Source organism: Filicampus tigris, chromosome 16 (genome assembly GCF_054856515.1).
Source record: "Filicampus tigris isolate MCC_2025a chromosome 16, RoL_Ftig_1.0, whole genome shotgun sequence".
In the NCBI taxonomy this organism is placed as follows: Eukaryota; Metazoa; Chordata; class Actinopteri; order Syngnathiformes; family Syngnathidae; genus Filicampus; species Filicampus tigris.
In genome coordinates, this window is record NC_141232.1 from 4,049,320 (window position 1) to 4,063,886 (window position 14,567).

General features: G+C 45.9%; 4 protein-coding genes and 1 long non-coding RNA gene across 7 annotated transcripts; 2 read left to right on the plus strand and 3 right to left on the minus strand.

The window, feature by feature from the left end:
• Positions 1 to 394: 394 nt before the first annotated feature.
• Positions 395 to 3,897, minus strand: nfatc2ip (nuclear factor of activated T cells 2 interacting protein). The gene is made up of 9 exons (XM_086055803.1): positions 3,802 to 3,897; positions 2,505 to 2,615; positions 2,225 to 2,285; positions 2,049 to 2,148; positions 1,892 to 1,978; positions 1,464 to 1,668; positions 1,088 to 1,232; positions 735 to 829; positions 395 to 666 (listed from the first exon to the last, which is right to left on the minus strand). The coding sequence occupies exons 1-9, from the start codon at positions 3,856 to 3,858 to the stop codon at positions 505 to 507; spliced, it is 1,023 nt and encodes a 340-aa protein (XP_085911929.1). The 5' UTR covers positions 3,859 to 3,897; the 3' UTR covers positions 395 to 504.
• Positions 3,010 to 8,085, plus strand: LOC147134201 (uncharacterized). The gene is made up of 3 exons (XR_015090136.1): positions 3,010 to 3,073; positions 4,968 to 5,048; positions 7,013 to 8,085. It is a non-coding gene; the product is annotated as an uncharacterized LOC147134201 (long non-coding RNA).
• On the minus strand, positions 4,089 to 6,565 carry LOC147134202 (uncharacterized). Its single transcript, XM_086055807.1, has 4 exons — positions 6,432 to 6,565; positions 5,769 to 5,862; positions 5,599 to 5,686; positions 4,089 to 5,507 (listed from the first exon to the last, which is right to left on the minus strand). Exons 1-4 carry the CDS (start codon positions 6,529 to 6,531, stop codon positions 5,331 to 5,333), a joined length of 459 nt encoding a protein of 152 aa, XP_085911933.1. The 5' UTR covers positions 6,532 to 6,565; the 3' UTR covers positions 4,089 to 5,330.
• sgf29 (SAGA complex associated factor 29) lies at positions 6,776 to 11,763 on the minus strand. 3 transcript variants are annotated; one of them, XM_086055804.1, is made up of 10 exons: positions 9,796 to 11,763; positions 9,339 to 9,407; positions 9,184 to 9,259; positions 9,017 to 9,089; positions 8,668 to 8,732; positions 8,456 to 8,585; positions 7,890 to 8,036; positions 7,552 to 7,587; positions 7,290 to 7,452; positions 6,776 to 7,104 (listed from the first exon to the last, which is right to left on the minus strand). In XM_086055804.1, exons 1-10 carry the CDS (start codon positions 9,832 to 9,834, stop codon positions 6,988 to 6,990), a joined length of 915 nt encoding a protein of 304 aa, XP_085911930.1. In that variant the 5' UTR covers positions 9,835 to 11,763; the 3' UTR covers positions 6,776 to 6,987. The 3 variants fall into 3 exon arrangements, with proteins under 3 accessions (XP_085911930.1, XP_085911931.1, XP_085911932.1); XM_086055805.1 differs by having other exon boundaries at positions 9,849 to 11,748; XM_086055806.1 differs by lacking the exon at positions 9,796 to 11,763 and adding an exon at positions 9,594 to 9,745.
• Positions 11,634 to 12,905, plus strand: nupr1b (nuclear protein 1b). The gene is made up of 3 exons (XM_086055809.1): positions 11,634 to 11,853; positions 12,050 to 12,186; positions 12,647 to 12,905. The coding sequence occupies exons 1-2, from the start codon at positions 11,757 to 11,759 to the stop codon at positions 12,175 to 12,177; spliced, it is 225 nt and encodes a 74-aa protein (XP_085911935.1). The 5' UTR covers positions 11,634 to 11,756; the 3' UTR covers positions 12,178 to 12,186; positions 12,647 to 12,905.
• The last annotated feature ends 1,662 nt before the right edge of the window (positions 12,906 to 14,567 follow it).

A 14,567-nucleotide genomic window follows, 5' to 3' on the forward strand; every position in this document is an offset into this window, starting at 1 on the left:
ACACAAGTGCGGATATACTACTGGAAAAGCGCAGTTTTGTACGTCGTCCATCCGTTTTCCGAATTGCTTCTTCTCATGAGGGTCGCGGGTGTGCTGGAGCCCATCGAAGCTCTTTGGGTGGAAAGCAGGGAGGTAGCGCACCAAAGTTGTTAAAGGGGTTAATACGATGTATAAAAGATGACTTTTGTATTCAACACTATTATTAATTGCCACTATTGGTCAGTTCCCATGTGCGTGCGTGCGTGCGTGCGTTATTTTGACGGATGATTGCCCAATCTAAAGAGTTGAAAAAGTTGTCTCTTTTTGTACTCTTCGACATGCAACATTGATGGCTCAACAAATGCGCCATATTTGGGCTTTAGGTAAAAGGCGATGAAAACACCACATCAAAAAATGGGTTAAACCCCCCCCAAAAAGTCTTTAATGTTTTCCAGAGTACAAATTAAGAGCGATGAAGTTTTTACAGCATTAACAAATGAAAGTGGCAGTGCTTTTGTTTCGGCATCACGTCCACACCTCGATGATGTCTCCGTCCTCCATGTGCAGCTGCGCCGGCGTCTGTCCGCCCGTCACCTTGCAGCCATCAAAGTGAAACTTGACTTTCTGCTTGGCGGCGGCGGGCAGCGCCGACACATACTGCGAGAAGATGGCGTCCAGCTCCGCCCCCTGCGACACACATCAGCCGTTAGCCCGGCGAGCGAGGCTGCGCGCGGCAGGAAGCGGCGGCTACGTACTTTGCGCACCGAGAAATCCCGCGTGGATCCTCGTTCTTTGCCCTGCAGACGCACCGTGATGAAGCCGCCCTCCTCCGTCGCCATGACGACACACTCTAGACACGCCCAACAAACGTCAACATGTCATCATCGCACAGATGGCTGAGATGAGGAAAACTTTCATTCGGTCGACCTCGTGGAACCTAACCCTTTTTAGTTTGATGTATAATGACAAAGGTTTCACAATATTTTTTTAATTCTACAAGTGCACGGTGTGAAATTTGCAAGTGAGATGGAAATGGAAACATGCCAACTTCCAAGAAGAGAGCCGATCTGAACAAAGCCTTGCGACTTGCGCTTGTCCCGTGACCCACCCAAGATGTCGGCGATGTCCAGGCCCAACTCGCCCACGCTGGCCTCGGCAGCAAGCTCCACCTCCTCCCTCAGCAGCCGCAGGCGGACGGCGGGCACGCCCAAGATGTCCGCCATCTGGCTCACCATCTGGCCCACCGACGTGCTCTGGGGGATGCCACGGCGACACTTAGAGCAACGACACTAACCAGTACTTCAACCATCTATTCATCTGTCCATTGTTTTTATCCATTAATCAAGTAATCTGATGACTTTTTTTGTCGATCCCTTCATTGAAGAACATGATTTCAAATTGAGAAACCGGAGGGACTGAGATGTACTTGCGACCTTGACGAATGTGACTGAAAGCGGCCGGCGTGCGGCACGCGCGCACGTTACCGTCGTGACGGGCAGCTTGTAGACGTCGGTGCGACATCGCACGTTCAGCACCCGCAAGTCACTTGACCGCAGCCGGGGTTCCATCACGATGACATCATCGTCCACGTCTTCATCCTGCTCCGGGAGGCCACGCCGGCGCCCCCTGGTGTACGCGCCTCTAGGTGAGAGGATGGCGCTCACAGCACGCAGCCTCCTGTCCACCTCGCTGACACACATGAGATGAGTGAGGTTGTGGGTCGGGTTGGGGCGAAAAAAAAAGAAAGAGTAGCAAGGCACAACTTTAGGTGCTCCAACGAGAACCACACCAAACTTGTTAGGTGCACCCCTGACTACAGTACGTATGGACGTATGTACGACAGGAGCTTGACTTCGGAGTTGAAGCATTTCCGTCACCATTTTTTGTTCGGAGTTCAGAGAAGGTCACTCACTTGATCTTCTTCTTGGAATGTCGCGACTGTTTCTGGAAGGGAATCTCTGCTGGGGGAGGGGGCGGAGACAGCGAGGGACTCTCCTTTCTGAAACACACACACACCTTAGACAAAAGTCCTCGTGTGCATGCGCGCTACCTCCCGGTGCGACACGTACGCTTCCTGTTCGTCATCGGAGTCGCTGATGGTGATTCTGAGCGCTGACCGATCTTTCCGATGCGTCATCGGCGACCACAGATTATCCACATCGCTGTCGTCTGTGGGGGTGGGGGGGAAAAAAAGAGCTAAAGTGGCATTGAACTGCGGCGTCGGTACAAGCGGGTCCTTACTGACCTGTTCTGTCCTTTTGCGTCAAGACTGGAAGCTCCGCCTTCAGTCGCAGGCTGCTGTTCACCTGGAAGCCAAAACATTCAGCGGCATGATTGCACTTGCCGGCCTAAACTATAAGTTGACATTTTTCCTAACCATGCTGGAAAGATTGTTTATGTTTACATTGTGTCAAAACTTGAAAAGATTGTAGTGCTTGGCCACACAGTTTATGGCTGGCAATGGGCCCGAACCTCAATTTCATATTTCGTCACAAATCTCGAATATTGGTCAGTCAACAACTAACCTTGTTGGAGTAGACGGGCACAGGGACGATGGCCGCTGCATCCAGGATGCGACGGCGTTTGGGCGCCGGCTTGGCCGCCGCCTCGTCGTCGTCGTCGTCGTCTTTGTGGAGCTGGCCGACAGAAAGACGCCGTGGGTCATGTCACGGGACAGGAAGTAAATGGCATTTCCCGAACTGTCGCCTGCTGCCATGCGCTATCATCTGCTAGCATGCTGTGACATCATTGTGGGGATATGTCACACGTTTGGACTCCACATTTGAAAACTTCCTAACAAACAGCAATTGAATCTCAGCATTCAAACCACTGGAACGATAATACAAGGCTTGGGTGAAATATTGTTTTTAGATGCATTCAATTTTTTTTGTTGCGGACATGTAAAAAATAATACATTGGAGTTTCTGTTTGAGATCCGCTCAGTACAGCGTACTGTGACTGGTTAGAAATGTGTGTTTCATGTCTATTTTTAGATATGACGCAGAGAGTAGTCCCCTCGTTTTCGACTTTATGATTTTCATGCAATACTTCCACGTTTCTCGAAGGCACGGCCGGTTAATCTAAGTCTTGAAAGGTAGTAGCTTTGCTTTTTATATCGACACATTTCATATAATTTTGAGGTATTTGAGGTCACTCAAACTTAGTTGCGCCCAATTTGTACGATGCTGAAGAGGATGATACGGTGCCCAAATTTTTGATCATCCCGAATTAATAATTGATAATTTAGTCACTAGAATTGTTATTGCTGATCTTGTAAAATCGTACACTTTCTTTCAGTGCCTGGACTTAATTCGGTCCACGCTTAAGCAAAGCGTGAGAACTAAATGTCTCAGCTTCATCCCCTTTCTTCAAAACAGATAGTTTTGAGTTTGAATTAAAGTGGGGTCATTTTTCCAGACGACTAAAACGCGATCAAAAAAACAAAACAAATCGGGAAAAAATCCATGATTACCTCAGATTACGGCACTACTTTGGACTTTTCAACTTTCGTGACCGACAATCAGTTTGAAGAAGACCAAACTGACTCCAGTGACGTGTCACGTAAACGTCAAAAACTGAAGTTTGAGTGTGCTTTCCCTTGATGGCCAAAAGTGATGCGGAAGGTGAGGGCACGTTAGCTTAGGCTAGCTATAAACTATTTTTACTCTCAGCACCGCTTTGACCTCACATCTTTTCACCGACGGGTCAGCTTTATTTAAACACGCAACTCTGTGATGTCATGAACACTTTCTAGCGTTTCATGTAGATGTAGATGTTTTTTTTTTTTTAATCGACGGACAAATTGATGAGAAACAAACTCACTGCGTCCGCCATCTTGTGTCTTGTGGAGCGGCGCGTCATTGCTGCATTCATGAACATCAAAAAAACACATACTACATTCCTTCGACTGGCCGTGTTGCCTTCACGGCCCGAAACAAAATCTCATGTAAACGTCGCAGTTGAAATTATTTTAAAACGTTTATTGATTTTGATTGGCCTTTATTCTGTTAAAAATGTGACCAACACAAACATAAATTTATCTTTACGAGACAGCCCATGCGTCACATTTCGGGCAAAAGACTCCGCATTTGTGGCAAGTTGCCAGCCAGTTGATTGTATTATTTTTATTTTATGTTTCGTGTACAGCGTTTTGTTGCAGCTGCGGTATGATCGCTTGTGTTTTATATTCGATCTTTATTATGTATAACAGTTGTTGTTTTACTTAAGTTCTCCAAAAATAAAATTGCGGCAAGTCCCAAGTTGGCGCGCGTCCAGTGTAGTACGACGTTGTGCCACAAGATGCTGCAGAGAAAATACTGTGCCAGAATTGTTGTATGATCAGTTTGTATGTGTTGCTGTTCCATGCCTCTTCTTCCTCGTGTTCACTTTGAAGCAGTAATCCATGACTTCGTCACATTTTGGATGGATTACTGTAATGCACTTTATTTTGGAGTCAGCCATTTACGGTATATAAAAAAAAAACATACAAAAAAAAAACATGAACACAGTACAATACCTTTAAGTGCAGAAGGGATCCTTTAGCAAAATATGTTTTCAAACGTTTAGTGAGGTATAATTTGTCACTTATGTGCAAGGCATTTGACTTTTACGTGCAATACATTTGAATTGAATCACTAAGTTCCATTTTTGTATTCCCTACATTTAATTACATTTTGGACAGGGATTGGGAAACTTGGTTCGTTTTGAGAGATTCTGAGTGATCGATCAAGCGAAATTCCTGCAGGGGAGAACCTGTCCTGAGTTGTATGCTGGAAGAGAATCTTTCTGTGTGTAACACTATTCTTAAATATAGGTGAATGATTCAATTCAAATGTATTACACAACATTAAATAAACATTGTACTCAAGTGTTTAAACACAAACGGCTCTTAAATATTTTATGCAAATGTACTAGAACGTACCAAAAAGTTAAAGGCAACCGAACCTTAATTAACTCATTCACTGCCATTGGTGTGTTTGTCTTTTCAGAGTCCAGCCACTCAATCCAAGAAACCTTTTTTTCAAGCATTAGGGTAAAAGAGGGTCTGAAAACATCTGGCAGTGAATGAGGTAAAAATATGAGTATTCCCACAATGTCAAATATATAATACACACCAATAGTAAAAAAAACAAACCAAAACAAAGCAATACTGTACATGAGACCCAAGGACTGTCCTCTTGTGGATTTGTAAAGGTTGAAACAGGCTGTATGCACCGACCGCTACAAGCTTCATGCTAATGTGATTCTTTGGCATCCCATTAGAGGGTGGCCTTGCAGCACACTTGAGAGGATGACCGATTTGGCTGGGAAAAATTTCCGAGCGTACAAACTGTCGTCTCAGAATGACAACGCTATCTTGGGCTGAGGCTTGTTGTTGTCGGAGCGCCCTGGAAAGAAGCGACCAGGACGGGCGGACGAACGCAAGCCTTGGCACTCAGCGCCTTGTGCATTTCTTCAAAATATTGCCAAGCGACAACAGCGTCCTTCCCCTTCTCGCTCCCTGAGCCACTTCTCAACAGTTGCAATTTCTTCAAGAAGACACAAAGAAATATTCCAAAGTCCTTGAAATCACAACAACCGGCTTCCGAAACATTTTCGGGGTACAGCTGGACATCCTACCTCGTATTTTTCCACCATCTTTTGCCACTTCTTGGAAGCTTGTTTCCCCGTGATTTTTCCCTGCAGCCCCAATTCATTCACCACGTTCCTGTTGACAAAAACAACGCAAGAACGCAAATGTTCCACCCACCACATGGACACGCGCCAATTGGACCGTGTGTTTTACTCACTCCCACATCGTTTTGGCCCAAAATCTTGGTTGAAAGAAGTCTTGCTCGTGCTCTACCATCAACTTGATCAGTTTTCTGGTGTCCTCTGGCGTCCCTGCGGAGGAAATAACATGTGTCTGAGAGTCATCAAGTTCAGGACATTGGCTTCACGTGTTTCCAGACCGTAAACTGATGTCGGAACTGGTTGGAAAATTTAACAGCCAACGGAATTCTAGCGCAACACAAAGACAACCAGCAGTTCAAACTACTTTTATGGTCTTTGTTTCGTGTATTTAATCTTAAATCCCCCCGACTCCTGTTTTGTTGGGTTGTGACAACAAAATGATTCTTTACCATTGCCTGCATGAAAATCATCAAAATTGGGCACATGAACGACTACATTCGTTGCCTGTTTTCTCGTAAATAAGGATTATTCCCCAAAACGACCTAATCTCCTACTGTAGTTTATGAATATATAAAAAAAGTTACGTTGTAATGAAGTTTCAAGAAAAATGCTGTTCTGTTGCTATTGCTAGCTCGCTCTGCGTCAACGAGCTCGTTCGAACTAACGATTTTAAAATTCAAGCGCCAATTCAAAACATGGCAGAAATGACCGTTTAAAAGCAAAGTACTGAATTTGGAAGCAAATGAAGATAAGTATAACAATGATGCAAAAGGACTTGCATTGATATCTCTTCCGCCTAAGTTCGGCCATCTTGTCAACAGGCGCGGTGCAACCTGGGAAACGGAGCCCCCTGCCCCTTCCTTCTTCGTCCGGAAACATGTCCCGGCAGGATACACTGCCACCTGTGGGTGACACTTGGGCAAGCACACCAAATACAAGCCGGGGCAAAAAGCAAACACGCTTGCTTCAAAAGAGCTTTCATCATATCAGTTACATTTAATCAATATCAAAAACACAAACTGTCAATAAAACATAACTCATCAGTCTGTTGAGGGCAAGTGTGAAAGGACTTGGACATAGAAAAGGTGATGTCACAATTATACTGCATGGTCCTTAACAAATACATGGTTCATTCTGTACACTTTAATGTTCAAAAACATTTTCATACAGTTTTTAGTATTTACAGTCTTAATGCACACATATTTCATTGTCTGTTAAAAAAAACAATAAACAAAAAGCTTCTTTTGGCAGGACGCAGTTCGTCGATTGGCCACTTGATGCGGCTTGAGGCCCAGAGGATGTGTGGCGTTGTCTTGTGGCCACTCGGTTTTGCTTTTACTTCTTCTTGTTCTCCTTGCAGGCGACCACGTAACGCTGAGCCACGTTGAGAGGCGGCGAGTAGCCGTCGGCGTACGACGTGTCCTCGAACAGCACCGAGTAGTCGTCCTGGGGCTGAATGGAAATTTGGATAGAATGATTTTTTTAAAAGAACAAAATATCTGAGGAGGCGTCACAGAAAGGCATCTAAGATTTGACCCTTCAGCAAAAAATAGTGAAACATCCAACAGGTGACCCAAGGTAGAATAATGAGTAAGAGACACGTAGCGCGCGTGTGTGTGTGTGTGTGCGCAACTGACCCTGTGCGGCGGAGCGTGTATGAGGGCGCGGTAGAAGCAGGTGGTCTGCGGGTAGAGGGCGAGCACCAGCTGGTCTTTGCTGAAGAGCGCCTCGGGGTCCGTCTCGGGGTTGGCCTTCCATTGCGGCAGTGGGATGATGCGACGTCTGCTTAGAGTGTGTCGCCTGACGGGCACACGCGCGCACACATACACACACACAGGAAGTAACATCAGCTCCTGGCGGCGTGGCTGACAATGAACTTTCTGCATGTGACATACTCACTCTTTGCCCTCTTCGTCGATGTCGTCCACCTCGTACCTGGAAGAGGTCACAAGTGTTGAGTGTGGCAGCGAACAGCGCCACCACAAGCACGGTTCCTGGATTGTCATTTGAAACTTTCAAGAACAAGAAAATTCATGCAAACAGGCTGCAAAAAAGTCTTTTGTTTGGGCTAGCAGGGCTTCAAAATGGTGCCACCTCTGCCACCATTTGAGCCTGGAAAAACCCTGTTATATTCGATGTCCCGCACTTGACAGCAGCTCACAAACACTCCACGTTAGAAATATAAAAATGAAATGATTTTCTTGACAGAACAAAGACTTTTGTGACAAAACACTTACTTGTTGGCGGCGTGGCTGTAGCTGACGACCTCAGCCAGGATCCACTGCTCGTCTCCGTCCACCGCTTTGACCCTGGCCGCCACCTTGTCTCCCTGCTTGGCCACATAGTCGCCGCTGGCGGGCGTGGCCCCGCACAGAGGGGGCGGGCTGCAAAGACGCAAAATGTTTTTCACAATAAATACTTCATTGGATTAAACAGCAGCAGATAAGGAAGATTTTTTTTTTAAAAAGAATGCAAAGTTCTGATATGTTGGCTGGAGTTCCCCTTCCAAGCAGATGGGAGTGGTCAAAATGAGACACAACAATATTTTGGTCAAGATTTTAACTTGATTATGATTCATCGTGTTAGGGAAAACAGCACTGCTTTGCAACAAATCATTTGTGCAGCATTTTAAAGAAAAATGTAACTTTTAAATGAATGGATTATCACGTTAGAATAAATAACCCCCCCAAAATTACCCAAGAATTGGAGATTTACCGAGGCCTAACTAAATGTTATATTATTTTGTTGAACTTTTCCTGAATCCGAAACAAGTCCCAGATAACGGATGAGGGCGCCGCGGTACCTTTCGCCGGGCTTGCCAATCCAAAGCGGCAGCGTCATGGCCGACTGCTGGAGGAGCGTCATGAGAACGCCGCGCCGCATGGTCTTCCTGGGGGGGTCGCTGTCGCTATAAACGCCGGCCATCTTGGCGGCTGCAACGGACGAAAAGGTGCGGTGGGCGCGAGTGGACGGCGGGGGCGCCACAGACAGGATGGGACGCAGGCGCGTACGCACCGATCCTTCGCTCCTCCAATAACGACTTGATCTCCGCAATTTTGTCCAGAGCGCGACGAAGGATCCTGAACACCGGGCAAACAGTAACAACAACTAACGTGTTACCATGACAATTCTCCAGTAGTTAAGCGTTACCATGGCAACACCTTCCACAATGTCAGTTGTTAACGTGGCATGTTCATATGTTGCCATGACAACACACTGGCCCGCCCATGGCAACACCTTACACATTGTCAATGGTTGCCATGACAACAGGAGTGAACTGAGAACACCATGCATTAGTCAGGCGTTGCCATGACAACACCTTACACATTGTCAATGGTTGCCATGACAACAGGAGTTAACTGACCCACACTCCGCCTCCGCGTCAGCCTTGGCGGTGGTGTAAAGTCCTCTCAGCTTGGTGCGGTAGTACGGCGATGCTGCGGGACAACACGTCACGTGCTCACGTCAATCACGTGCTGAACGTGGCGTGGCGATCGCCAGGAAACACGGCAAAGAAAGAGCCCCACTGACTTTTGTTTTCCGTCTGCATCCTTTCGTGGGTTTTGTGGATGTTGAGCAGGTTGTGCTCGCTACGTGACCGCTCCTCCTGAAACACACGTGCACATATTTGATCCGGTGACCTCCTGCCACACACGCACACACAAGATGAAATCACCTGAGCTGACCTGCGTGTGTTTGATGAGCTGGTGGAGTTCAGTGAGCAGCTCGGCGATCTTGGTATCTGCTGACATCTCCTAATGATAACATACAATATCACTCATATTGTCGTAAAAAGATGAGCAGTGCAACAATTAATTGACAACCATTTCGATAATAACATATTAATGTTGAGTGACTCAATAGACGAAAAGAACATTTAAAAAGAACAGCATCTACAGTTGTGAAACGGCACAATTGGTCCATAAAAAAATCACGTTTACCACTTTTGATAGTGAGTGCCAAAATTGCAGTTGCCATCCAATAAAAATGAAAACAATAATAATGATAATAGTATGTTCTAGTTGACGATCTTCCAGCTATTCGCTTCAATGAGCTAGCGTCCCGCGCGGATGTTATGCTAGTGTTCGCCACGAACTAAAAACAAAACAAAACTGTTCGCATGCATGCATGACATTCATTTACATCAGCAGTCAGCACTTTCACGGATTGGCACAAAAGCATTAGAAGCGACGTACGGCCACAATTGAACGTTCCAAAGATTGCCCACTTGCTAACACGTAGCGCCGTCTTCTCTTATTTTCGGTTAGCTCTTCGTCGTCATTTTTTTCCTGCTGTCGAAACGGAGGATTGCGGGGCGCACTGCCATCTGCTGGACGCCAGAAGTCACAGACGAGCACTTGGAAAGTAGGTCAGAGGAATAGCATGGCATGTATAGCCCCAGTTCAGCCCCTCCAGCATTTGATTTGATATTCTAAAATATATTTATATATCATTTCATCCCCACCCACCCTATGTATCGGTCATGCATACTTTTGGGGACCCAAGCCACTGCTTGCCTATATTTGCCGGCGACCATTCAGTCATTTGTGTCAATGTGGCCTCCTGCCTGTGTCTGGCGATCAATCTGGGGTGAGTCAGCTGGGACCAGACCAGACCAGGATGTCATTTGAGAGACACCAAAATTTGTCAAAAGTCAATTTTTTTTTTGCTGACTGCCATGTGAGCCAATGGGTTGATGGTGTGTGGTTTGCACACGTGAGCACGTGCTGCAAGCGTGTTATTTCATCAAAGCGCAAACTACTTCTTATCTTACGTGACCCGCTTCTCTGCCAATGCACCTGTGGCTCGCAAACATGAAGCGCACACACTTACAGGATGCACTAAAGCTGAAAGTGCTCATTTAAATTAAACCAGACTTGTAAAGAAATGTCTTGAGTACGTGCGCGTGTGGTATGAAACAGTAGTGTGTAGTGTCAGTGTGACAGTGTGTAGTCTTGTGTAGTGTGGTTTGTCAATGACCTTGTCCTGGTTTTTCAGCTGATAAAAAGTCAAGTTAGATGTTTGTGGGTCATCGTGGGGCGGCGGAGAGATAAAAAAAAAAAAAAAAAACGCTCAACCAGGTCACGTACATTGATCACAAGCATTAATGCAAAATAACGCAACAAGTTTTGGTTTCATGTAGCAAACATTGAGGTGTCGCAAATTTAGTACTTCATGTCACAAACCTCAAACAGTCAGTCCAAAAAAAAAAAAAGCTTCAAAGACAGATGAGATTTTGGAAGTTTGTTGAATTACCTGTCAACTCGATTTGGACTTGCTCACCCCAAATCGAGTTGACAGTTGACTGTGTGTGTCACCTCGTCCTGGAGTTCTCCGCCCCTCATCTCATATTTTCTATTTTCTAATTCGTTTTTTAAACGGGTTGTTACATAAACACATTTAAAATCAACACGGAAACCTCAAGTCAAATTAATTGACAAAGGCCAAAACAGGACAATTTTGCTGATGATTGTAGTTGGCTTTACTTTTTAAAATGTAAAATCAAATATAAAGTTTCAACGAGTTATTGTTTAAACAGCTTTTCTTTTATTTCCTTTCCACAAATGTTTGGTGGTCTGGAGAGTGGGCCCGATGTTTTGCATCACTCTGCACAATATTTTTCACGCTTAGGTAGGCCTACTTGTTTGTCTTTTTTTTGGCGGGGTGTAACCTTTAGCATTTGCCCACTTATCTTCGTTTGTCCCTTTTCAAGCTATTCATTGAACTTGAACTGCTCGACCGTCACTAAAAAGCTGGAAAACGTTTGAGCAGTAATGACTGTAGTAAAAATGTAGGAGTAGGAATACTACACAAGGTCATAACAAGGAATTGTTGCTTGATTTTGTCTGCGTTGTTGAACGTGTGAAACGTGAGTCGTGAGCGGCAAATGATGCAATAGCAGGAGGAGCAAGAAAGTTTCCAGCAAAACAGTGACGCGGGGCGGCTCGGGGGAGGGAACTGGGCCGTTCCATAAAAGCGCCACCTCACACAAACAACGCCAGAGCACAGCGAGCAAGTGTCAGATCCAGGTCCAGATCCAGATCCAGAGCGAGCCACTTTGTTTTTGTTTGTTTGACCTGCAAAACGACAAGAAAAGCGGCAGCATGAGTCACGTAGACGTCAAGAACTTGAAGCCCAGCAACTTCGAGGACCAGTACTACGACCAGTACGACTACTACAACCTCAGTGACAAGTACACAGGTCTCACACATCATCATCATCATTAATATTATTATTATTATGATGTTTGTTTATGTTGCTGGCAGCCATGTCCGCCTCTTACTCAAAGGCAGCTGGGATAGGCTCCAGTAGGAGAAGCGCTCTATTGAAAACGGATGTTTGAACGTTGTTTCTGTTGTTTTTTTCGATGTCGCGTTGGCAATGATGACATCATCAGAGGGGGCGTCACGCAAAGGCCGCACAAAGAAGGAGGCCAGCGACAACACCAACAGGCACAACCCGGCCGGACACGAGCGCAAGATCGTAGAGAAACTTCAAAACAGTGAAAAGAAGAGCAAAGAGTGAAAGTCAAAGGTCAAGCTGCTTTTTTTTTTTCTTCCTTTACCTCCCTCCTTGAAAGTGGTCAACTTTCTGACGCCACCCAGAAGGCCACGCCCCCCTAAAGGCCCAAAAACCACACAATAGCTGTTGTGACTGTTGTTGCCTTGCCTCGATGTACAGTCATGATAATTTATAAACTGGTTTATTTGTTTACATTCTCTTTTATTGTACTTTTATACAATATGGTGTTATTTTTATTTATTTATTTTTAAATGTTTTTGTGGGGGGGTTCTAGAATGCATTATTAATGTCATTTTAATTCATTGTAGTGGAAATTTTTCAAATATTTTCTCTGATTCCTCTTGATTCCACCAGCCACGATACTTCAGGCAAAAAAAAAAAAATAATAATAAAAAAGATATATATATATATATATATATATATATATATATATATATATATATCGGTGTTGAACGTGTTTGTGCCCCTCCAGGACTCATCTGACGGCTCAAGCGGACACGACCTGCAGTGACGATGGCACGGGAGCGACCACGTCGTCCGTCCCGGCGCCGACGTCCGTCCTGATGACCACGTCGGCTGCCTGCGACACCCCCCTCCCCCGACCCCCCACCTGCAGCGGTGGCGCGCGTGGCGGCAGCGGGAACATTGTTGACATGGTGGATTTTGCTATAAAGTTTGAAATACTTTGCTGAAAAAAACCCAAAACAATAAAGATGACGTAAGCAACACTGCCCTCTGCTGGTCACATGACGTTATTCTGCACAATTGGGGAATATTAGCCACACTTTTTTTGCCCTAATTAGACGACTGATGACCACCTCGCCGCATTCTGCCATACAGGAGTTACCACTCACAATTCCACAAGTTCAGTTCTTCAATCAAATTTTGTATTTACCTGTCACTTTTGCGTATTTTGAAAGCCACTACACTGTTAATCCAAAATCTCAACAACAAGCAGGCGCGCGTGCTCGTCATCTCATTACGTCGACAGAGACGATGTCGCCTTTATCACCTTTTCAAGCTCGACTACCAAGTTTCTTCCATGTTTGTGTTCGTGTCACTCACACAAGCCCCAAGGGCGCTTATTAAAGTCCCCCCGCAGCTGCTGACCTTTGACCCCACTCCTGATGCCCAGGAACAGATCAACAGCCAGTGTGTGTGTGTGTGTGTGTGTGCAGGTGTGAGATAAATGTAGCTGTTGCTTGTCAGGCCTTGTATTTGACAAGTTGCAAATGTTGTGTACATTGCACGTGTGCGCGCGCATTCTTGCATGGTCATGATGTTTTAGTCGTGTGTGCAGCGTGGGAGGAATTGATTCAGGGAGGAAGAGGAGGATGAGAATTTTATCACTCTCCATGTACTCCACTCCCCACGGACACACATTTACGTGCAGGAATATAAATATACATGCATGCATAGGACTCCCTGAAAATAAGATGATGCTTCTCAAGGGGATGCCCTTGATAATAAATAAACGTTTGTATTCCTGAGCATGTGTGTGCGTGATGAGTGTGAGAGAGTGAGTGCATGCAAGTCTGCATGTATGCAGTATGTGCCAGTCTGTGTGTGTTTTTGTGTGTGTATTTGTGCGAGAGAGTGCGAAGTCTTCATGCGTGCGTGCGTGTGTGTGTGTGTGTGTGTGCGCGCGTGTGAAATAGAAATCCTGTCTGGTCTTTTATTGTTGCCCCAAAACCGGATTGTGTAAGAAAGAATAAAAACGGTCCCAGTGGAAAAATCCTAATCATTCATCATAATGGGATATATAGCAGCAATATTTTGGAAAAGCGTTGGTGTTATGGTGAGCTCAGTGGGAAGTACCCCCGCCCCCCCTCCTCCCCAGTGTGCGTGTGTGTGTGTGTTGGATGCATACATGTATCATTAACTATCATTAAGCACAAATTATATAGAAAGGAAGAAGAGGACGAGGAGGACAGATGCAACGTTTACTCCGACACCCACCCACACCAAAGCCCCCCCGCCCCACACACACACACACTCACCCCCACTACAACAACACCCTCCATTTGCAGATGCTTCGGGTGTGTGTGGTGGGGGGGGATGTCATGATAAAAGCAAGAGCTTCAAGTTTACTCAAAGGACGGAAAGGAAAGAGACGGACGAGCACCCCCGCCTGCTTGATTGCCCCCCCCCCACCTCACTGCTTGCCCCCCCTCTTCTGGATGCCGCCGCCCGCCCGCATCTCAGCTCCACCTGTTACTTACTTGACACCCTCACCGTCTGGACTACACTTGCTTCAGTTTCATCGGCATCATCTCAACTAGGTGAGACGCACTAACGCACGTGCGCACACACACACACGCGCACACTCGTCACTCGAGCCCAACAAAAGTGAAGTCGGCAACAAGTAGAAACGTCGCCGCGCGTCAAGCATG